At 34.9% G+C, this 23,494-nt stretch overlaps 1 protein-coding gene across 8 annotated transcripts in view; it reads left to right on the forward strand.

Annotated features, from left to right (window-relative positions):
- Positions 1 to 7,167: 7,167 nt before the first annotated feature.
- The window catches only part of SRRT (serrate, RNA effector molecule), a 33,484-nt gene continuing 17,157 nt past the window's right edge, over positions 7,168 to 23,494 (forward strand). For 2 of the 8 annotated variants that reach the window (XM_031965346.1, XM_031965349.1), the window contains exons 1-4: positions 7,172 to 7,538; positions 8,988 to 9,117; positions 22,186 to 22,314; positions 23,176 to 23,322. In XM_031965346.1, coding sequence (XP_031821206.1) covers positions 8,996 to 9,117; positions 22,186 to 22,314; positions 23,176 to 23,322 — 398 coding nt within the window. In that variant the 5' untranslated portion in view covers positions 7,172 to 7,538; positions 8,988 to 8,995. Of the gene's footprint in view, positions 7,539 to 8,987; positions 9,118 to 22,185; positions 22,315 to 23,175; positions 23,323 to 23,494 lie in introns of all 8 variants that reach the window. The other 6 variants (XM_031965348.1, XM_031965352.1, XM_031965347.1 and 3 more) reach the window with 5 other exon arrangements.

Consider the following 23,494-nt stretch of genomic DNA (forward strand, 5'->3'; position numbering starts at 1 on the left):
ACCAGTGAGATCAATGGAAGGAGAGACAGAAATTCTGGAGGAACTAGAAGTTAGATGCTGATGCAGAGAGATCCCACCACAGATAATGCAGGAACACTAGAAATAGTGATATGCCCCAGTGGAGTCAAGCACAGCAAACCTCTTGGAGGTTAGAAAGCCCAGTACATATAGATGAGGGATATCCATACATTCAGTAGTGTTTGTGGTGTTATGCCACAGTCTCCTTGAATTGTTCTACCTCAGTTTCCCTACATTAGTTTCCCTGAATTATAATATCTCAATTTCCCTGAGTTATTGTGCTATGCCCGCCCCCCCCCCCCCCCTTCTGTTCATTAGGGCTGAGATAATTAGGGCTGTAGAAATCTGGCCACAAGACTTACACGAACTGATGCTAAGTGAAATGAGCAAAACCACAAGATCATTATATACCTCAACAACGATACTGTATGAGGATGTATTCTGATGGAAGTGGATTTCTTCGACAAAGAGAAGATCTAACTCAGTTTCAATTGATCAATGATGGACAGAATCAGCTACACCCAGAGAAGAAACATTGGAAAATGAATGTGAACTGTTTGCATTTTTGTTTTTCTTCCCAGGTTATTTCTACCTTCTGAATCCAATTCTTCCTGTGCAACAAGAGAACTGTCTGGTTCTGCTCACATATATCATATCAAAGATATACTGTAACCTATTTAACATCTATAGGACTGCTTGCCATCTGGGGGAGGGGCTGGAGGGAGGGGGTGGAAAAATCGGAACAGAAGTGAGTGCAAGGGATAATGTTGTAAAAAATTACCCTGGCATGGGTTCTGTCAATAAAACTTATAAAAAAAGAAAGAAAGAAAGAAAGAAATCTGGCCACCCTGGCATTCCAAAAGATAAGACTCCAGATGTCCTATCTCAGATACCTAGTTGACATCCTCTACCTCTATCTCTCCAGACTTCCTAACTCTAGTTTGACTACCTCCTTAATTCCCAATTTATAAGAATTTATCATTCTCACCTCCAATCTGTCAGAATTGAATTTATGGTCCATCTCTGAAAATTCCCACTCTCTGCCTTCTGGCTTTGTTTCTCTTCTCACTGAAGTCCTATAAAAATCCTTAGTCTTGCATTCAATACTGGATACTTTGAGACTAGAGTCCGATCCAATCAATCAATTAAATTCTCCAATAAATAAAATATTAAAAACTCTCTAATCTCTATTTTGCCTCAGTTTCTCCAGCAATACAGTTGTGAGGCTAGGATGAGGAAATACATTGTTCTAGAGAGTTAAGAGAAGGTTCCTAGTCCTTGAATCTTATATAAATTCTCAACCAGATCTTCTTAGATCCTAGTTTTCCTCAGAAATTTCAGTTTGTATTTATAAGAGAATACCTCCTCTGTTTTCTCATTTTCCTAACATAAGTTTTTATTATTATTTTTATTATAGCTTTTTATTTACAAGATATATGCATGGGAAATTTTTCAGCATTGATCCTTGCAAAACCTTCTGTTCCAACTTTTCCCCTCCTTTCCCCCATCCCCTCCCTTACATGGCAAGTAGACCAATACATGTTAAATATGTTAAAGTATATGTTAACTACAATATATGTATACATATCCATACAGTTATTTTGCTGCACAAGAAAAATTGGACTTATAAATAAGGTAAAAATAACCTGAGAAGGAAATAAAAAATGCAAGCGGACAAAAACAGAGGGAGTGGAAATGCTATGTTGTGGTTCATATTTATTTCCCATAGTTCTTTCACTTCATAGTGAAGAGGTGTACTAGTTCTCTTCATTATTGAACAAATGGAATTGATTTGATTCATCTCATTGTTGAAGACAGCCACCTAACATAAGTTTTTACCAGTTTAACCATTTTAACTCTTTGACTTCTGCATGTAATTGAGATTACTATTATCACACCTGCTCTCTAACACATTTTTCAACATCTTTATCAGTTCAGACGAACAACATAAAGAATTGGGCTATCCTGCTGAATTTCTACTTTTTTGGAGAGAGGACAGCTATGACCAGGTGATTATTTCTTTGCTCTTTTATCTTCAAAACAGGGTATTGAGCTAAAATTTTGTCTGTTTATTATTAAACATCAACTATTTGAAGGCTAGTAGCATAGTTCTGTCCAATTATGGTGCTGGAGAAGGTTTTTGAAAGTCCCTTGGATACTAAGGAAATCAAATCAGTCGATATTTAAAGAAATTATTTCAGACTATTCCCTGGAAGGGCATATATTGAAACTGAAGCTTAAATATTTTGGCCACATAATGAAAACACAGGACTCATTGGAAACAACTCTGATTTTAGAAAAAATTGGAGGAAAAAGGGGTAGCAAAGGGTGAGATGGATAGATGATGTCATGGAAACAAACGTGAACTTGCACAGACTTCAAGAATTAGTGGAGGATAGAAGAGCCTAGTGTGCTATAGTTTATGGGGTCATGACTGAATGACTCAATGACAATAATAATAACAACAGCAGCAGCAGTAACAAAAGCACAGTTTGGGGGCTCATGATAAAAGCACTTTCTGTGGGAAAAAATAGTTATCTTTCTCATCTGAAGCAAGAGTTAACTTGATTTTGACTTATTTAGCTTTTCCTTTCACCAATGCTCATTACCAATCCAGGGTTTGGGAGAATCACCTCAGTGCTGTTAATTTGTGTACATGGACTCATTATTTGTCATTTGTATGCTAATCCTTTAAGTACCTAACATTTGGTGAGGAAAAATTAAGCTGGCAAGTTTGGGACCCTTAAGAGTGATCAGGGAATTATTTTTCTTTCTGAACTCAAATTCATACCCTTGGAATAGTTATATAATTCTATTCCAGTATCCATCTTGGAAATAGGACAATCATAATAGTCCTGGATCCTGTTTACTCTGTCCCCAAAAGAGAATTTGCACGTCCCTTGGCCCTTTTCCTATTCCTTGCAAAAGTGTATTAGAGCTCTGATCATATCTATCTGATGAGGTCAGGGAACCAAATGATGAGGTACAAATGTTGAGGTGTGAGAATTGGGGTGGGAGATCCCCTCTCGTTATGTTGTGATCATTTCACATTCTGTTCCCACAGAATGAGATGACTCTTCATCTCAAGATCACTAGAACTGGCATCAGTCATCTCATTGTTGGAAAGAGTCATGTTCATCAGAATTGATCGTCCTATAATATTGATGTTGCTGTGTATAATGATTTTCTGGTTCTGCTCATTTTACTTAGCATCAGTTCATATAAGTCTCTCTAGGCCTCTCTGAAATCATCCTGTTAGTCATTTCTTATAGAATAATAATATTCCATAATGTTCATATACCATAACTTATTCAGCCATTCTCCAACTGACAGGCATCCACTCAGTTTCCAGTTTCTTGCCACTATGAAAAGGGCTGCCACAAACAGTTTTGCACATGTGGGCCCCTTTCTTTCCTTTAAGATCTCTTTGGGATATATGCCTAATAGAAACACTGCTGGGTCAAAGCGTATGCCATAGTTTGAATGGTTAGATCCATTCATAATTCTACCAAAAAATGTATCAGTGTCCCAGTTTTCCCACATCCCCTCCAACATTCATTATTATCTTTTCCAATCTGAGAGGTGTGTAGTGGTACCTAAAAATTGTTTTACTTTGCATTTCTCTGAACAATAATGATTTAGAGCATCTTTTCATATGACTAGAAAAAGTTTTAATTTCTTCATCTGAAAATTGCCTTTTCATATTCTTTGATCATTTATTAATTGGAGAATGGCTTGAATTCTTATAAATTCGAGTCAATTCTCTATGTAGTTTAGAAATGAGACCTTTATCAGAATCCTTGAATGTAAAAATTTTCCCCAGTTTATTGCTTCTCTTCTAATTTTGTTTGCATTGGATTTGTTTGTATAAAACTTTTTTAACTTAATATACTCAAAATTACCCATTTTGCATCCCATAATGTACTGTAGTTCTTTTTGGCCACAAATTCCTTCCTTCTTCATAAATCTGAGAAGTAGACTATCCTTTGTTCTTATAATTTGCTTATAGTATTGCTCTTTATGTCTAAATTATGAACCCATTTCAATCTTATCTTGGTATAGGGGTGTTAGATATGGATCAATTCCTAATTTCTGCCATACTAATTTATAATTTTCCTAGCAGTTTTTGTCAAATAGTGAGTTCTTATGCCAAAAGCTGAGGTCTTTGGGTTTATTGAACCCTAGATTATACTATATTCATTGACTATTTTGTCCTATGAACCTAACCTATTCCACTAATCAACTACTCTGTTTCTTAGCCAGTACCAAATAGTTTTGATGACTAATGCTTTATAATATAGTTTAAGAATTCATATAGCTAAGCCACCTTCATTTGCATTTTGTTTCATTAATTCACTTGAAATTCTTGACCTTTTATTCTTCCAAATGAATTGTGTTATTATTTTTCCTAGCTCTGTGAAGTAATTTATTGAGTGTTTTGATTTGATTGTTCTGGTTTGATTGGCATTGAATAAGCAGATTAATTTAGGTAGTGTTGTCATTTTTATTATATTAGCTTAGCTTACTCATGAGCATTTGATATTTTCCCAAGAGATTAGATCTGACTTTGTGTAATATCCTGGAGATAACTTGCTGAAATCTCTTTGTTAATATTTTATTTAAGATTTTTGCAACAATATTCATTAGGGAAATTGGTCATAATTTTCTTTCTCTGTTTTGACCCTACCTGGTTTAGATATCAGCACCATGTCTGTGTCACAAAAAGAATTTGGTAGGATTCTTTCTTTCCCTATTTTTCCAAAGAGTTTGCATAATATTAAAGTTAATTACTCTGGTAAAATTCACGTGTAAATCCATCTGGTTTTAGAGATTTTTTCTTAGGGAGTTGATTAATAGCTTTTTCAATTTCTTTTTCTAAAATGAGATTACTTAATTTCTTTCTTCCACTGTTAATCTGGGCAATCTATATTTTTATAACTATTCATCCATTTCACTTAGATGATCATATTTATTGGCATACAGTTGGGCAAAATAGTTCCTAATTATTGTTCTAATTTTCTCTTCATTAATGGAAAGTTCATCTTTTTCATTTTTGATACTAACAATTTGACTTTCTTCTTTCCTTTTTCTGATCAAATTAAATAAATGTTTATTTAGGTTTTTTTTTTCATAAAACCAGATTTTAGTTTTGTTTATTAAATCAATAGTTTTTTTTTAACTTCAGTTTTATTAATCTCCCCTTTTATTTTCAGAATTTCAAATTTGGTATTTATTTGGGTTTTTTTTTTATTTGTTCTTTTTCTAGCTTTTTTAGTTGCATGCCTAATTCAAAATCAATATCTTCTCTTTCTCTATTTTATGCAAATAAGCGTCTAGAGATATAAAACTTTCCCTAAGAACTGCTTTGACTGCATCCCATAAATATTGCTGATCCTTCCATATTTCATTTCTTGGTAATAAGGACATAAGGTTTTCTAGAGCAGTGGTAGATGCTTGAGGACTGGATATTTGATTAAAAAAAAAACCACAAATTAACATTTTGATAGTTGTTTTGAATTTTTATTTATTTTATTAAGCATTTCAGGTTCAAGAAGAAATATTCCTCAAAGCCTGGCTAAGAGTGTGACACCTACCTCCGTTCCAGAGGACTTTCTATCATTTAAATGACTCCAGTATCCAGGTAATTCTTACTTATTTAACCTGTTTTTCCACTGCAGCATCATCTTTTCAAGTGCCTCCTTCAATTAGTTTGCTCTAAAGAATCACAACAAAGTCCAAGTGCCCTAATTCTGATTAGCCTTTCAAATGCCAATTAAAAATAACGAAACAGATCAAAGTTTCTTCAACACAACTGTTAAAAAGATAATTACCTTGGATTATATTTTCTCACTGTTGAAGTCTATCATGTTATCCTCAATTATCCCTCAATACATACATACAATTATTTCAGTAACCGCTTTTTTCAATCATTTCCAAAAAGCCATTCAAAATGTGAATTCTTTATCTATTCACACACAGATATGACTCCCTTAAAGTTTCCAGAGGCCTTGTCAGTGATGATCATTAGCAATACAAAATTCATTCCCAACAAGAGGAGAGCATATCTAAGTATTATGTGTATCTCCTCTTAGTGAGTGGAAAATGCATTTAAAGATTGTCTTTCTAGATCAGCCCATTGATCAGATAGCGTATGATTTGCTTGAAAAATATTAATTAAAAACTCAAAATCTATCAGACATTACAGATCCTTGTAAAATCTATCAGACATTACAAGGATACTGAAAGAATAGATAAAAAAAAAATGAGGAATTTACATGTAATTCACAGTATAATCTGGGGAAACCAATTATTAGTACTCTGAATTATCCGATCCAGTACATCCAGATGCTGTATATAATGACAATAAGGAAATTAATCTATGCATTCTCTCCTTTTCTGTAAGACAGCTGGACCCTAAAGGGTTTATAAGTAACAAGGCTAATTCATTTTTAGAAGGTCACTGGAAATAACGCAGGTCCTCTCCCCATCATTCCATTAAATGAAACATTTGTAAAACCACTGTGCCTGGCATCTGTTAATGTTCAATCGTGTCTGACTCTTTATGACCCATTTTGAGTTTTATTGGCAAATACATTTTTTTTTCACAAATGAAGAGACTGAGGCAAGCAGATTAACTGATTTGCCCAGTTTGCGGTATTTGAACTAAGGAAGATCAGTCTTCCTTTTTTTTTTTTATTTTTTTATTTTTTTTAATTTAATAGCCTTTTATTTACAGGTTATATGTATGGGTAACTTTACAGCATTAACAATTGCCAAACCTCTTGTTCCAATTTTTCACCTCTTACCCCCCCACCCCCTCCCCTAGATGGCAGGATGACCAGTAGATGTTAAATACATTAAAATATAAATGAGAAGATCAGTCTTCCTAATTCCAGGCCTAGATCTTTATCCCCTGCGCAGCTGCTGGCATCCAACCCAAGCCGTTTGCTTCTCCCCTTCCCCTACTAGATCGTAAATTCTTTGAAGTCAGCTCAGCTTCTTGTACACTATACGTGTCGGAAATGGCAGGCGAACCCAACTAGAGAGAGAATGAAACCCAGAGCGGCCTGCTCCAACTTAGCCCGGCCCTCCCCGTCTCCCCAGGAACTTCCGCTTCCGTCCATCCGGGAACTCTTCTCCCAAGTCCCCTGAGAGGGCGAAACAGAACTGACGCCGCTCCCGCGCAGAGGCCGACGCCGACGCCGACGCCGACGCCACAGTCGCTCCCAGCAGACATTGCAGAAGCAACGGCGCGCGCGGACTCGGCCGTGAGCTGTTTTCGTCACCCCTTAGTTCTGACCCTACAGCGCTCCCTATTCCCTCTCCGCTAGCCCTAATTGTCCCGTACCCTTCCCCTCCGTTCACACAGATAGCCCCCTCCCCTGAATTCCGCCTCCCCCATCCCGATTCCCTCGGCAGCAGGAGGGATAAAACAATCGACGCGCGGCTGCATTGAGCCAACACGCCTTGGGTTGCTTTGAGAGTAAAGGCAGACTGACTTGCCCAGAAGTGGGCCTGAGGTGAGGAGGGGCTGGGTTTCCGAGGCTTTTCCGTCTGTCGCTTCTCTTCTCCTTTCCCCCGATTGGGCCTCGGTGTCTGTTCTGGTGCGAGGATGTACTTTTTAATCTCTTTTACGGGCCCCAGAAAATGAGAGGTGATTCGGGACGCAATTTCTTCCCGACCCGACCCTCCCCCACCCCGGGCCGTCTACTTCCTGGGCGCTATCTGAACAAACTTAAAGCTACTTTATCAATGTCTTTTATGGCTGGTGGTTCATAAGTGGGGGAGTATGACTTGAAAAAGCCCAAGATGTGAGAGCGCAGCTTCGGGGGATGGAAGCGAGGGCTCTTTGTGTATGTATTATCTTTATATCTATTTGAAGGCCGAACAATGTGAAGCTTAGATGTGGAGAGAACTGTAAGCCCTCTGAGTGGAGTACCTCTTAGAAGGTCTGAGAATTATAGGGTATCAAGAGCTAATTCGGATGGGGGGAGGGAGATATAGATAATTAAGGAGCCTAAATTATGGTCCTCATTGTAAAGTGAAGAGGAGGCTGGATTTAACGTTGAAATACCTGAATTTGAAGTCTGCCGTGATAAGGACAGATTTAGTTTTAGAAAGACCCATCTGCAAAAGAGGACTGCATAGATAATCTCCAGTATCCATTTATTGCTGGGTTCCTTCCAGCTCTAAATCTATGATTAAAAATGGATTTTATTAGGTTTGAGCTAAATAGTCAGAAAGGTTCTTTATCTCTGGATCCTTTTAACTCTAAATCTATGATAAAATTTATCAGAATTGGAGCTTGGGGGTGGGTAATGTCGAACATTGAAAATAGCACTGGGCCAAAATTCTTAAGCGTTGATTCTTTTTAGGCATTCTTTACCAGGGTAGCACTTTGCAAACTTTAAGGCTACATAAAAACATCAATTTTTGTTCTGGTTATTGAAAGACTTGGGGAATCTAAGGATGGTTTGTTCTGTCAGACACAATATGGGAGAATATTATTAGGAAAGAGTAGAAACATAAAGGACTATCCTGGTGGAGGGAGGGAAAGGAAGGAGAAATCTAAAATCCTTTTAGATAAGATGACCAGGGATGGGGCAAGAAAACTTAGAGCTGTTTAGGGAAGCAGAGGTACCCTTATAAGGAAAAGGGGTAATGGGGTTGACATAGGTAGGTATAGTAAGGAAGAGGTGATTAATTCTTCCCTTCATCATAGTAGCAAAATGAGTGGTGGCTTTTCAGTGGATAGAACACCTGGTCTTTATTCAGGAAAAAGGTCAAATCTGGCCTCAGACTGGTTGTGTAACCCTAAAATTACAGTACTTACCTCTAAGGGTTGTTGTGAGGATCAATTGAGATAATATTTGTAAAGGGCTTAGCATAGTTCTGGCACATAGTAGGAATTGTATAAACGCTTCTTTCCTTTTTTTGTTTACTACCGTATGCTTCTGGTCACTTTCCAGCCTCTACTATGGGTGACAGTGATGATGAATATGACCGTAGGCGAAGGGACAAATTCCGAAGAGAACGAAGTGATTATGATCGTTCAAGAGAGAGAGATGAGAGACGGAGGGGGGATGACTGGAATGATCGGTAAGATAGTCCCATTTTTTTAAATAAATATTTTCTTCATTACGAATTCAATCATCAAAATCATTCAAACACAAAGAATGAAAAAAGGATTGTATAAAACTTTTCTTATGTACAGTTTGGCTTTTTTAAAAGTATATTTGACAAATTAGTGTTTTCTGAGGGATTATTTGAAATTTTTGTTTTATGTATTTTTTCTGGTTCATGGGTCTTTCTTTCTTTTCTTTCTTGGCACCTGGGGTTAAGTACTTGCCCAGAGTCCCACAACTAGTAAGTTAAGTGTCACAGGAATCAGGAACTCCTGATTCCAGGGCTGGTACTTATAGTTGCTCCTTAATTTTCTTTTTTTGGGGGGTAATCCTTGTCACTTCCAGTTAAAGTTTTCATACTCCTTTCTTCTCACAAAACCTAGTCAAACTACATGTTGGATATCTCTGAAAATTATGTCCAAGCCCAAAATTCTAGCTTATGGCCTATCCTCAGAAATCATGATTAGTCATTGTAATGATCAGAATTCTAAAGACTTTTCATTTTTATTTTCCTTTACAATGTTGTTATCATTGTTCTTCTGATTCTGTTTGCTTCCCTCTAAAATTTTCCTGTTCATAAAACCAAATTCTGAGACTTGGAATTTTCATATTTATCATTTCTTAACTCTGTGATAATATTCCATTATGTAGATATACTACAGTTTGTTCATTCCTCCATTAATGTTTTCAATTTCCTACTAAGAAAAGCTGTTTTGTATATGTTGTTGACATTTGGTCACTTTTTTCCCCCCATACTCTGTTTGAGGACACATATCTTGTAATAGTATGATTATGGTCAAAGAACTTAATTCTATATTATTTTACAGAGAAATTGGACAGATTCACAGATCCCTCCAGGACCCAAGAAGTAATAGAACACTTTTATAGTCTTTTAACCTTTGCCACTTTTGTCTTGCCATCTTGGCTAATATGGATTTGTGGTGAAAAATCAGTTTTAATTTATATTGCTGTTATTATTGGAACATTCTTTAAAATAGTAATTTTGTCGTCTCTTCTCACCCCTCCATACTCTGCTAAAAGCAGGGTTAGCCCCATGTTCAAGAACTGAGCACAAATCTCTCACCTGGGTTAGGAGAAAGCCTTGGGGATCCGGAGCATCACATGTATATTAGTACTTGAGGTACAAAGAACACTGGACCTAAGGTCTGAACTCAGCCAAAGACTACTTGTGTTGAATGGAAAGCAAATTTCTTATCTCTTTTGGGCCTCAGTTTCCTTATCTAAAAATGAGTATAATAACCACAGGTGTTTATTATTGTACTTTCCTATGTTATATCAACTTAGATTTATATTATTCCCTTCAGTGATGGTACCAAAGTTATTGTTTCCATTTTTTGGCTGCAGAAACTGGATCTTGCTCAAGTTCTCAAATAATAATTGGCAAAAATAGAATTTGAACCTGGATTTTCCCAAGTTTGGACTCAAGGTTCTATTGATTAGTCATTCAGTGTTGTCAGATTCTTCCTGACCCCTTTTGGCTTTTTCTTGGCAAAGATCTTAGAGTGGTTTGCCATTTCTTTTTTCTATGACTTAAGGCAAACAGGTTAAATGATTTGCCCAGAGTCATATAGTTAGTGTTGGAGGCTAGATTTGAACTCAGGTCTTCCTGACTCCAGGCTCTCTTTACAGATCTACTTACTACCTCCAGGGATTTTATGTGAAAATATTGTTATGAAGATGAAGTATGATTAATAGAAGTTAAAATGCTTTGCACACATAAGGAGGATTGAGTTTTTTAAAGTCTAAAAAAATTGTATTTCATTAATGGAAAGTACACCTACATTTGAAACAAAAATGTCATGTATATCTGCGTGTTATTCAGTGTACACGATATATTTTTGCCTATTTAGGATTCACATGTGGAGTCAATACCACCAACGATACAGCTTCCCCAGGATTCTACAGCTTACAAGTTGAGAACCTGTACTTGATGCTGTAATGCCTCTGAAGGGTTTTAGAATAGAATTTTCTGTTTGGACACTAGCTGATCACTAAATCAATGATTGGCTTTTTATTTTTTTCTATCACATGTAAAGGCAATTTTAAAAATTCACTTTATTTTTTAAATAATAGCTTTTACTTTCAAAATATATGCAGATAGTTTTCAGCATTCACCTTTGCAAAATCTTGTCTTCCAAATTTTTCTTCCTCCCTTTTCTCTTCCCCCCTTCCCTAGACAGAAAGTAATCCAATGTTTTTAACATTCATTTTTAAAAATATATTGAATTTTGAATTTATTTCTCTCTTCCTCTAAAATATTAAGCAATTTGATGTGGATGAAGAAATAGACCATAAAGAAAAAAAAATGCAGAAAATAAAGTGAAAATAATATATTTTGACATGTATTCAGTCTTCATCAGTTCTTTTGATGTAGATTGACGCTGCCTTCAATCATTGTATGACTGAGAAGAGCTGTCATTTATAGTTGATCTTTGCACAGTGCTGCTGTTACTGTGCACAGTGTTCTTCTGGTTCTGCTCATTTTACACTGTGTCAGCTTATGCAAGTCTTTCTATTCCTGCTAATCATTTCTTAGAAAACAATAGGATTCCATTACATTCATTTACTACAACTTGTTCAGCCATTCCCCAATTCATGGGTATCCCCTCAATTTCCAGTTCTTTGCCACTACTGAATATTTTTGTGCATGTAGGTTCTTTTTAGTATACAGAACTAATAGTGATATTGCTGGATCAAAAGGAATGCCTGGTTTGAATGCCCTTTGAGCATAGTTACAAATTGCTCTCCAAAATAGTTGAATAAGTTTACAGTTTTAACAGTAGTGCATTAGGATCCAGTGTTCCACATGTTCACCAGCATTTATCATTTTCTTTTTTTGTCATATTTGATAATATAATCAGTATGAGATGGTACCTCAGAGTTTGCATGTCTAAACAGTGATTTTCTTCATCTCAAAATTGCTGGATCACATTCTTTGATCATTTATCAGTTGGGGAATAACTTGTATTCTTATATATTTGATTCACTTCTCTATATATTTGAGAAGTGAGACTTTTATCAGAGACTTGTAAAATTTTTTTCTCTATTTTGTTTTCCTTCTAATCTTGGGAGAAAGAGAGAATAGAATGGCGCAGGGAATACAGTAATTGTGAAAAGAATTCTCTGATAAAAACTTCGTTTCTTAAACATATAGGGAACTGAGTCAGATTTATAAAGATTAGAGCTATTTCTCAATTAATAAATGACTTAAAAAGAAAATGACAAATATTGGAGGGAATGTGGGGAAAGTGAGACATTAATGTACTGTTAGGGGAGTTATGAACTAGTTCATCCAAACATGCTGTAAAGCAATTTGGAATTATGCCCAAAGGACTATAAAACCAGTAATAATACTGGTTATCCCAAAAGAGATAAAAAACTAAACAAAAAGGAAAAAGACTTATATGTACAAAATGTTTACAGCAACTCTTTTCTCAGGGCAAAGAATTGGAAATTGAGGGAATGTCCATCAGTTGGGGGGTGACCGAACAAATTGTGTTTTTTGATTATGATAGAATACTATTGTGCTATAAGAAATGATAGCAAAATGCTCTCAGAAAAGCCTGGGAAGACTTCCATGAGATCATGCTAGATGCAATGTACTAAGTACAAAGTAACTTGTAATAATGTAAGATGATCAGCTATGAATGACTTGACTGTCCTTTGCTATAGAGTGATCCAAGACAACTGTGAAGGACTTAGAATGAAAAATGCTATTTATTCATGCCCAGAGAAAGAACCGATTTGTGTTCCTTATAATCTTGGTTTCATCGATTTTGTCTTGTGCAAAAACTTTTTCATTTAATATAATCAAAGTTTTCCATTTTACTTTTATAATCCTCTCTCCTGTTTGTTCAAAATTCTTTCATTTCTCTATAGATGTGACAAAATTCCATGTTCTCCTGATTTACTTATGGTATCACTCATGTATACATTTTGATCTTATTTGGTATATGGTGTAAGTTGTTATTTTCCAGTTTTCCCTGAAGTATTTGTAGTGAGTCATTATCTTAGAAGCTGAAGTCTTTGGGTTTATCAAAGAATAGATTATTATGATCATTTACTTGTGTTTTGGGTACCTAATTTATTCCACTGTTCCACCACTATTTCTTAGCCAATACCAAATAGTTTTGGTGATTGCTACTTTATAATATAGTTTGAGGTCTAATAAGTCTAGATCACCCACTTGTGCAATTTTTTTCCCCATTAATTACTTTGATATTATTGACCTTTTGTTGTGTTACTATTTTTTTCTAGCTGTATAAAATAAATTTTTGGTAGTTTGGTGTGCTGAATATAAGTACATTAATTTATATTAAATTGTCAACTTTGTTATATTAGTTTGACCTACTCGTGAGCAATTGATATTTTTCAAGTGGTTTAGATTGACTTTATGTGAAAAGTGCTTTGCAATTGTGTTCATATAATTTCTGGGTTTGTCTTGGCAGGTAGACTCCTGTGTATTTTCTATTGTCTTGCTGCTGGACTTTGTTGGTAATACATAGAAATGCCAATGATTTATAAGTGTGGATTTATTTTACAGTTTTTCTAAGATGTTGAATATCTCAAATAGTTTTTTAGTTGATTGTCTAGGATTCTCTTTAAATATACCATCATATCATCTGCAAAGAGTGACAGTTTTATTTACTAGTACAATCTTGAATAATAGTGATAATGGACATCCTTGCTTTACAACCCTGATCTTACTGGGAAGACTTTTAGCTTTTCCCCATTATAAATAATGGTGTTAGATAGATACTACTTGCTATTTTAAAGAAAGTTCCATCTCTCCTCCCCTCCTCCCAATTCTCTATCCCCTGCACCAATTAGCTGCTCCTTCTAGTGTTCTTAATAGAAATGCATATTGTATTTTGTCAAAAGTTTTCTCTAGTTTTTAGGAGGAATTGGGTACATTATTTTGTCAAAAGCTTTTTCTATGTCCATTGAGATAATTATAAGATTTCTATTGGTTTTGTTATTGATAAGGTCAATTATACTTAATAATTTTCCTAAATTTGAACTAGTCCTATATCCTGGGTATAAATCCCACTTGCTCATAGTATATGATCCATAGTAGCAATAATACTGCTGTATTATTCTTGCTAGCATTTTATTTAAAATGTTTGCATTAATGTTTATTAGGGAAGTTGGTCTGTACTTAATCTATTTTGGCTCTTAGGTATCAGTATCATGTTTGTATCATAAAAGGAATTTGGTAGGACTCCTTCACCTATTTTCCCAAATAGTTTAATTATAGTATTGAAATTAGTTCTTTAAATGTTTGGTAGAATGCACTTGTGAATACCTCTGTCCCTGGGGACTTTTTCTTAAGGCGTCCATTGATGACTTGTTCAATTTCTTTTTCTGAAATGGGGTCATTAAGTATTCTCTTTCCTCTTCTATTAATTTGGGCAATTTATATTTTGTAAATAGTCATTTCATTTAGATGGTCAGATTTATTGGTGTTTAGTTAGGCAAAACAACTCCAAATTATTGCTGTAATTTCATCTTCATTGGTGTGAATTCAACCTTTTCATTTTTAATACAGATAATGTGGTTTTCTTTCTTTATTTAAATCAAATTAACTGGCAATTTATTTTATTGCATTGACCCCCCCAAAAAAGTTCTTTCTTAGTTTTATTTATTAGTTCAATAGTTTTTTACTTTCAATTTTATTAATCTTTCCTTTTGATTTTTCAGGATTTCTATTTTGATTTTTTTTCTTAATTAAAGCTTTTTATTTTCAAAATATGCATGGATCGTTTTTCAGCATTGACCCTTGCAAAATCTTGTATTCCAATCCCATCTCCCCTTCCTTCCACCTCCTCTCTATGGCAAGTAATCTAATGTATGTTAAACATGGTAAATATGTCTTAAATCCAATATATGTATACATATTTATACAATTATCTTCCTGCAAAAGAAAAAAATGAAAAAGAAAGTAAAATGCAAGAAAACAAAAAGAGTGAAAATATTTATGTTGTGATCCACCTTCTTCCTACAATCCTCTCTGTGGGTGTAGATGGCTCTCCATCACAGGTTTATTGGAACTGGCCTGAATCATCTCATTGTTGAAAAGAACTATGTCCATCAGACTTGATCATCGTATAATCTTGTTGTTGTTGTGTTCAATGATCTCCTGGTTCTGCTCATTTCACTTAGTATCAGTTCATATAAGTCTCTCTTAGCCTCTTTGAAATTGTTCTGCTGATTGTTTTTTATAGAATAGTAATATTCCATAACATTCATATACCATAACTTATTCAACCACTCTCCAACTGATGGGCATCCACTGTTTCCAGTTTCTTGGCCTTACAAAAGGGCTTTCACAAACATTTTTCCACATGTGAATCCCTTTCCCTCCTTTAAGATCTTTTTAAGATACAAGCCCAGTAGAAACACTGCTGGATCAAAGGGTATGCACATTTTTTTTCTTCTGAAGCAATTGTGGTTAAGTAACTTGCCCAGGGTCTCACAACTAGGAGGTGTTAAGTGAGATCAGATTTGAATTCCAGTTTTCCTGACTTCAGGGCTGGTGCTCTATCTACTGCGCCACCTAGCTGCTGCGGATATGCACACTTTGATAGCTTTTTGATCATAGTTCGAAATTGCTCTCCAGAATGGTTGCATCTGTTCACAGTTCCGCTGACAATGTATCAATGTCTCAGTTTTCCCGCACCCTCTCCAACATTTGTCATTATCTTTTCCTGTCATCTTAACTAATCTGAGAGGTATGTATCTCAGAGTTATATTTATTTGCGTTTCTCTGATCAATAATAATTTGGAATACCTTTTCATATGAATAGAAATAGTTTCAGTTTCTTAATCTGAAAATTGTCTGTTCGTATCCTTTGACCATTTATCAGTTGGAAAATGGCTTGATTTCTTATAGAGTCAATTCTCTATATAATATGGAAACGAGGCCTTTATCAGAACATTTGAATGTAAAAATGTTTTCCCAGTTTATTGCTTCCCTTCTAATCCTGTCTGCATTAGTTTTGTTTGTACAAAAGCTTTTTAACTTGATATAGTCAAAATTTTCTATTTTGTGATCAATAAAGATCTCTAGTTCTTTGGTCACAAATTCCTTCTTCCTCCACAGGTCTGAGAGGTAAACACCCCTATGTTCTTCTAATTTATTTATAATCTCATTCTTTTTGCCTATATCATGAAGCCATTTTGATCTTACCTTGGTATATGGTGTTAGGTATGGCCCAGTGCCTAGTTTCTGCCACATTAGTTTCCAATTTTCCCAGCAGTTTTTGTCAGATAGTGAATTCTTATCCCAAAAGTTGGGGTCTTTGGCTTTGTCAAATACTAGATTGCGATAATTATTGACTATTTTGTCCTGTGAACCTAACCTGTTCCACTGATCAACTAGTCTTATTTCTTAGCCAATACCAAATGGTTTTGGTGACAGCTGCTTTATAATATAGTTTTAGATCAGATACAGCTAGGCCACCTTCATTTGATTTTTTTTTTTCATTAGTTCCCTTAAAATTCTTAATCTTTTGTTCTTCCAGATGAATTTTATTTTTTCTAGCTCATTAAAATAGTTTTTTGGGGAGTCTGATTGGTATAGCACTAAATAAATAGATTAGTTTAGTTAGTATTGTCATCTTTATTATATTCGCTTGACCTATCCAAGAGCACTTAATATTTTTCCAGTTGTTTAGATCTGACTTTATTTGTGGGAAAGTGTGGTGTAGTTTTGCTCATATAGTTCCTGGCTTTCCCTTGTGCCATCTTATTTCTTTCTGAATTTAGTAGGCTTTTTTATCCTTCTAGACCTATTCCTAATGAAAGTAAGAAATACCCAACTCTACCTATCTTCCCCCATTGGTTCCTTTTCTATCACTTTTTCCTTTTTTGCCTCATTTTTATCTCTTCCTATATATTATATATTTAGACTCATCCCATTATACTCAATTCTGCCCAAGCCTTTCTTTTGAACTACCCAAATAATGATTATCATAAAAGAACTGATTTTCACATGTAAGAAGTAAACAATTTTCCCTTAAAAAAAAGTTAAAATCTTTAACATTTACTAAATCTTAAATTTCTTTTGATTGCTGTATGTCAAATTTTCCCTTAAATTCTGCTGTTTTTGTCACAAATACCTGTAAGTTTTTCAGCTAAACTGAAACATTTAACAACTCTTACTCTATGAAATGTAGTGTATACCAAGATCTGTGAATCTTCAGTTATAGAAATTGCTAGGTTTTGTCTAATACTTATTGGAAATCCATGATATTAAAAAAATTTTTTTTTTCTTGTTGCTTCTAATATTTTCTCCTTAACCTGGGAGCTTTGAAACTTTATATTTGGTATTCCTATAAGTTTTCCTCCTGCAGTCTCTTTCAAGTGGTAACAAATGTTTTTTTTTTTTTTTTGTCCTATTTCTGCCTTTACTTCTGAACTTTAGAACAGTTTCCCCTGATAATTACTTGTAATGTGTCAAGATTCTGTGAGGTTTTTTTTTTTAATTCGTAATTTTCATGTTGTCTGGCTATTTTTATATTATTTTTCCTCAGTACTCCAGATGAGTTGGTTTTTTGATGAGGTGTTTTACATTTTCTTTTTTCTTTTTAAAATTTCATTATATTATTTCTTGGTGCTTTAGAATGTCATTAGCTTCCCTTTGTCCCACTCCCATTTTCAATGAATTATTTTCTTCCTTAAATTTTTGATTCTTTATTTCAAGTTGCTTGACTTTTTTTTTTTTTTTTTTTTTTTTTGGCAAGGCATTCAAATTGAAGTGACTTGTTTAAGATCACACAGCTAGTAAATATTGACTTTCCATGATTTCTCGGGTTCTCTCTCTTCCATTTTTCCCTTGATCTTGCTTATTTGATATTTTTTTAAGTCCTTTTAAAAGTTTTTCCAAGTGTTCTTGGAATATTTGTGTTTGGGAACATTTGACATTTCTCATTGAAAAAGGAACGGCATTTTTAATTCCCATTATCTTCCTCTGAATATGAATATGAACCCAGATCTCTATCCCCATTGTAGCTATCTATAGTTGGATTCTTTCTCTTTGCTTACTTATTTTTATTTGTTTATTTTTGTCTTATTTTGTTTTTTTAGCAGCTATTAGTGTAAAATAGTTTTTAGTCTCAAATCATGGGGAATGATGCCCCAAGTCTTAGGTCTTTCTTACTGTTAATTTCTGAGGTTTGTTCTAAGGCTCAATCTTGGACTTAACTCTCTACACCTAAATAAATCATGGCTAGGACTTTCAACCTTTTGTCCTGCCAGTGATCTTGTACTACAACGCCTCTGGTGTCCTCTGCCCTGCCACTGAAACAAAGGACTTTGCACTCCTTTAGATGACCACAGCCAGCCGGGTCCCTGCTCCTCTGTTATTGGGCTTACCCAGGTGTATGGTAGGACCTTCTAACCAGTAGAAACAACCAGGACCAGTCTGGGACATGTCTTGTCAGCACAACTGTACTTAGTTTAGTGTCCCTTGACAGTCTTTCTGTCTTCATCCTCTCTTTTTCCCCCAGTACTTTTTATAAGATGAAAGTTTCTGTGGCTGAGGCTGCCTCTTTTCTTAGCTGTCCTCAGGGCTTCTTGTTTATTGGTTCAGCTGAGTTGGCCTGGAAATATTTGTATGTCTTCACTGACAAACCTGTCCCTGACTTTTTTCCTGACTTTTGTTTATTTCTGCTGCTCTACGTTCCTTTTGAAGTTATGTTTTGTCTTTTTTTGTGGATGAAATTTGAAGAGCTGAAAATTTTCTGATCTACCTCTGCCATCTTCTTAGAATCTTCTCTGATAGTTTCTTGAAAAATACTGTGCTTTTTTGATCGTGTCTTTCATTACAATCTAATAATTCTTGAATTATTTCTCCTGGATCTATTTTCTGGGTCATTTGTTTTGCCACTCAAAGGTATTTTACATTTTCTTGTATTTTTTTCATTCTTTTGATCTTGTTAGAATCTGAACAATTCTATTTTTTAAGGAATTATTTTCTTCAGTTAGCTTTTGTACCTCTTTTCCCATTTCCATTGGTTAGTTGTTCCTTTTTTTAAGGAGTTTTCTTTACTCTTTTTTAAGGAATTATTTTCTTCAGTTAGCTTTTGTACCTCTTTCCATTTCCATTGGTTAGTTCCTTTTTTTGAGGAGTTTTCTTTACTCTTTTGTGTGTGTGTGTGTGTGTGTGTGTGTGTGTGTGTGTGTGTGTGTTTGTTTCCTTTTCCAAGTTGATTCTTCGTGATTCTACTGCTCTTATTTAGATTTTAAAAATTATTTCTAGAATTATTGTTTAGCATTCATTTTAAATTCTTTTTTCGAGGGCCTTTATGGATAAAGTTTTATAGAATTGTTATTAACAAATTTAATTGTTTAGCATTTATGCATTTTTACATTTTTTGATGAGGCCATGATCAGTTTTTGTAAAGATGCAATGTACAGCTAAGAAGTATCTCATTTATTTAAGCACTGGAGAACTGTCAGCACTGATTTTTCTAAAATTCTACTCAGGTCATTAAGATCTTTCTTTTTTATCTTTTGGTTAGATTTTCCTAGGGTTGAAAGAGAGGGATACCTTGCAGTTCTTCACTGTAATTGTACTTTCTCCATTTTCTTAGTGATTTGAGCCCTGCAAATTCCTGACCTGGGTTTCTGTTTCCACACTAAATCTGTAGACTTGTTCCTGGTTAGAGTTCACTGGCAGTTGGTAATGCAGAACAAGAGCTCAGGAGAAAGGGCTGGGTCTGGATATATAGTTCTAGAAGTCATTTAAATATATATAAAGTTAGCATAATCAAAAAGAAATGAAAAAAATACTGACTTGGGGAAAGTGTGAGGAATGAATTTGGGGTAGAGATTGGAAAGGGAAAAAGAATAGCCTTTGATACCCAAAGCAGTCCTAGATTCAGTTACTGTGAGACAGCTAGAAAACTGTAGGTTCAGTGACAGAATTGAAAGCTTCTCTTTGACTTGGGTTTCCTGCCCTGGTTATTCTACTTAGTAACCTTCCAAATAGGCTAGACTAGTGATTTTTGTTCATTTTGTGTCTTGCTACTTTTCTGAAGTTATTCTAATTTTTTTTTTATCATTGTTTATTCTTTGTATGATTTGCCTGTGCTTATTTTCCCAGTTTCTTTTTCTTGTATTGCTAATAGGTAGCACTTTTAGAACTACAGCAAACAACATTAATTACAATGGATATCCTTTAGAGGGGTTTATAAGTTTTTTTTTAGATGAGAATGAGAAAGCTCTTGATTTTAGATGGATACTGTGGGAAGGCGTTGTTATTATTCCCTTTATTGAACATTTTAATGTGAGTGCATTATTTTAACAAGCTTTTTATGTCTATTGATTATAATGGTTTTTATTGCTTTTGTTGTGGTCTTTTATCTCCAGAGTTTTACTGTTAGAATATTAATAATGCTATCCCTACATTCCTACAAATTCAACCTGATTACAATGAAAAATCTTTTGTATATCTTTCTATACCTCTTTGCTAATGTCTTAGATATTTTTTACATCATTATTGTTTTAATGATATTGGTCTCTTGTTTTCTTTTTTAACTTTACCATTCCTGGTTTGGGTATCAGAAGCTAGTCTTTTTCTCTTTTTAACTTCACGCTCCCCCCCCCCCCCCCCCCAACTTCATTCTTTTATACCTTCCCCAGGTCAGTATTTTTTCTTCTTTTTGCTTTTTGATTGTGGTAACATTGTCTTTCTTTAGATAACTTGCAGATTTGTAAATCCACCCCCAGTCCTTTCTTCTGAGCTCTTGTTCTGCAATACCAGCTGCCTACTGGACATTTAAAACGAGATAATGTCCCATAAACAGCTCACATTCTTCTCTACATGTCCATTACCTTTTTTTTTCCTTTAAACTTTTCCGTTTCTGATTTATTTAGTGCTCTCAGGTACATCACCATGCTTTTAGTCTTCCTTAGAGTTAACTTCACTCTAAACACTGAATTATAAATATTTTGGTTTCTGTCTGCACAATAGCTTTTCAATCTGCCCCTTTCTCTACTCATGTGACTACTGCCTTAGGCAGGCCCTTATCGCACCTTGGCTTTACTTTTGCATTATTCTTCTAACTGGCTTCCCTATTGTCTCCATTCTCCTCTATATTCAGTCTATCTTCAGTACATCTTCCACAGTTCTGACCATATCACTTACCCTTTCTTGTTTAATTCCTATGGTTCCCTAATGCCTTTAAGATTAAATCTTCTTCTAAGGCTTTTCACATCTTGGACTCAGTCTACTTGTTTTTAGCCTTGCTTTTCTTTTATTCTATCTATGTTATAGACAAACAGCTATACTTTCTGTTCCTTAAATTATCTCTAATCTCTATGCCTTTGCACTGGTTTTTCCCAAAAACCTGAAATTCAAACTCTTCCCCCAAGCATCACTTTTTTCATGAAGCCTCCCTAATCTCTCCCACCTTTTCTAGCTACTAAATGTTCTCCTTCTCAATATTAACTTGTATTTTGTATAGGGATAAGGCTGAGAACTGTGATTTCATTAGCATAGGGAACTCTAGAATGAGGAAACTTCCTCTAACAAGATATTTTGGCATCTTTTCTGCAATTTATAGTTTCAAGTTGCCTGCAGAAAAGATTTGTATTTGTTAGAGTTGGTACTCACTTTTTTCCATATCTTGTATCTTGAAGTCCATCTATACTACATTAACTAGTATGTATAATACAGTAGATAGTGTTTACTAATTCCTTAGAGTTAGCAAAGTGCTTTATAATTATCTCAATTTGTCCACATAATTACCTTGGAAGGTAAGTGCAATTATTTATAATTTACAGATAAAGAAACTGAGGCAAACAGGCATTAAATGACTAGCAGATTTGAATTCAGGTTTTATTGACTCTAAGTTCACGGTGTTCTATCTACTTATCTCCTTTGATAAAAATATAAATTCATAATAGGATGTTCTGTTTGCTTTTTTATTTATATTCCTTGTATCTACTGGTTCTGGCATATAGAAAGTATTAATAAATGGTTATTGATTGTGTAACTTTATTTTTACAACTCTAGAGAGTGGGACCGTGGGCGAGATCGGAGGAGCAGGGGAGAGTATCGTGACTATGATAGAAATCGGCGTGAACGCTTTTCTCCACCACGCCATGAGCTCAGTCCTCCCCAAAAACGAATGAGACGAGACTGGTAAGAATGTTAGAGCTTAGTTATGTTTTCCCTTGCTTTTATTTTTGCTTTTTTAAAAAAATTATCATTTTACTAATTTATTTTTATTTCACTTCCGAACCCTTGTAATAAATATGTGTAGTCAAGCAAAATAAATTCCTTTATTGGCCATATTAAAAAATGTGTCTCATTCTGCATAGTTTATCTATCACCTTTCTCGGGAGGTGGTCTAGCATGCTCTATTGGTCTACTGAGATCTTGATCGGTCATTACTGATCAGTGTTCTTTATAATGTTATTATAGGCTCTTCATTTTGTTTTATTTTGCACCAATTTATGCAGATTTCTGAAACCATTTCTTTTGTCATTATGGCACACTACAATATGTGTAGCTATTCTCAATTGGTGGAAACTTCTTAACTTCTAGTTTTTGCCATTATGAAAATTGCTGCTATAAACATTTTTGTTACATGAGGTTTTTTTTTTTTTTTTTTTTGGCCTTTTTTAATCTCTAGTGGGATATAGTCCTAGTAGTAGGTATTGCTGTAATTTTTTTTTTTTTTTTTTTTTTTTTTTTTTTTTTTTTTTGATCATAGTTCCAGAATTACTCTTGAGACTTCCTGGAGTAATTCATAGCTCTACCAACACTACTGCCACATATTTTCCACCATATTCTTTTGAATTCCAGTTGAGAAGCTTCTTACCATCAATCCTTCCACTCCATTTGAAATTTTACTCTTTTGCACTCTCCATCCTTTTCTCACCAAATCATCACTTTGTCTTAGTATTCTCTCTTAAATCTTCTAAGATTGAGTAGTTCTAGCTTTCCTTTATTCTGTTCTGCAGAGTTCTTTCTTCTAACTTTGTTGTTCTTTACTTTCAGGGATGAGCACAGTTCTGACCCATACCACAGTGGCTATGAGATGCCTTATGCCGGGGGAGGTGGAGGCCCAACTTACGGCCCTCCCCAGCCCTGGGGCCATCCAGATGTCCACATTATGCAACATCATGTACTGCCCATCCAAGCCAGGTAAAGACCCAGGGGGAAATGATAGAAGTGTTGAAAGTAGAAAAGTTGAGGTTATTTTTTAAAGGGGGAGGGGGCTGGAATGGGGAAAGGGCTGATAGAGAACTAGACTAATAGAGTGGGAAATGGAAATGGGCACTAGTTGGTACATGGACTAATGTCCATGTTGGGTGAG

This window comes from Sarcophilus harrisii, chromosome 4, assembly GCF_902635505.1.
Source record: "Sarcophilus harrisii chromosome 4, mSarHar1.11, whole genome shotgun sequence".
NCBI lineage: Eukaryota > Metazoa > Chordata > Mammalia > Dasyuromorphia > Dasyuridae > Sarcophilus > Sarcophilus harrisii.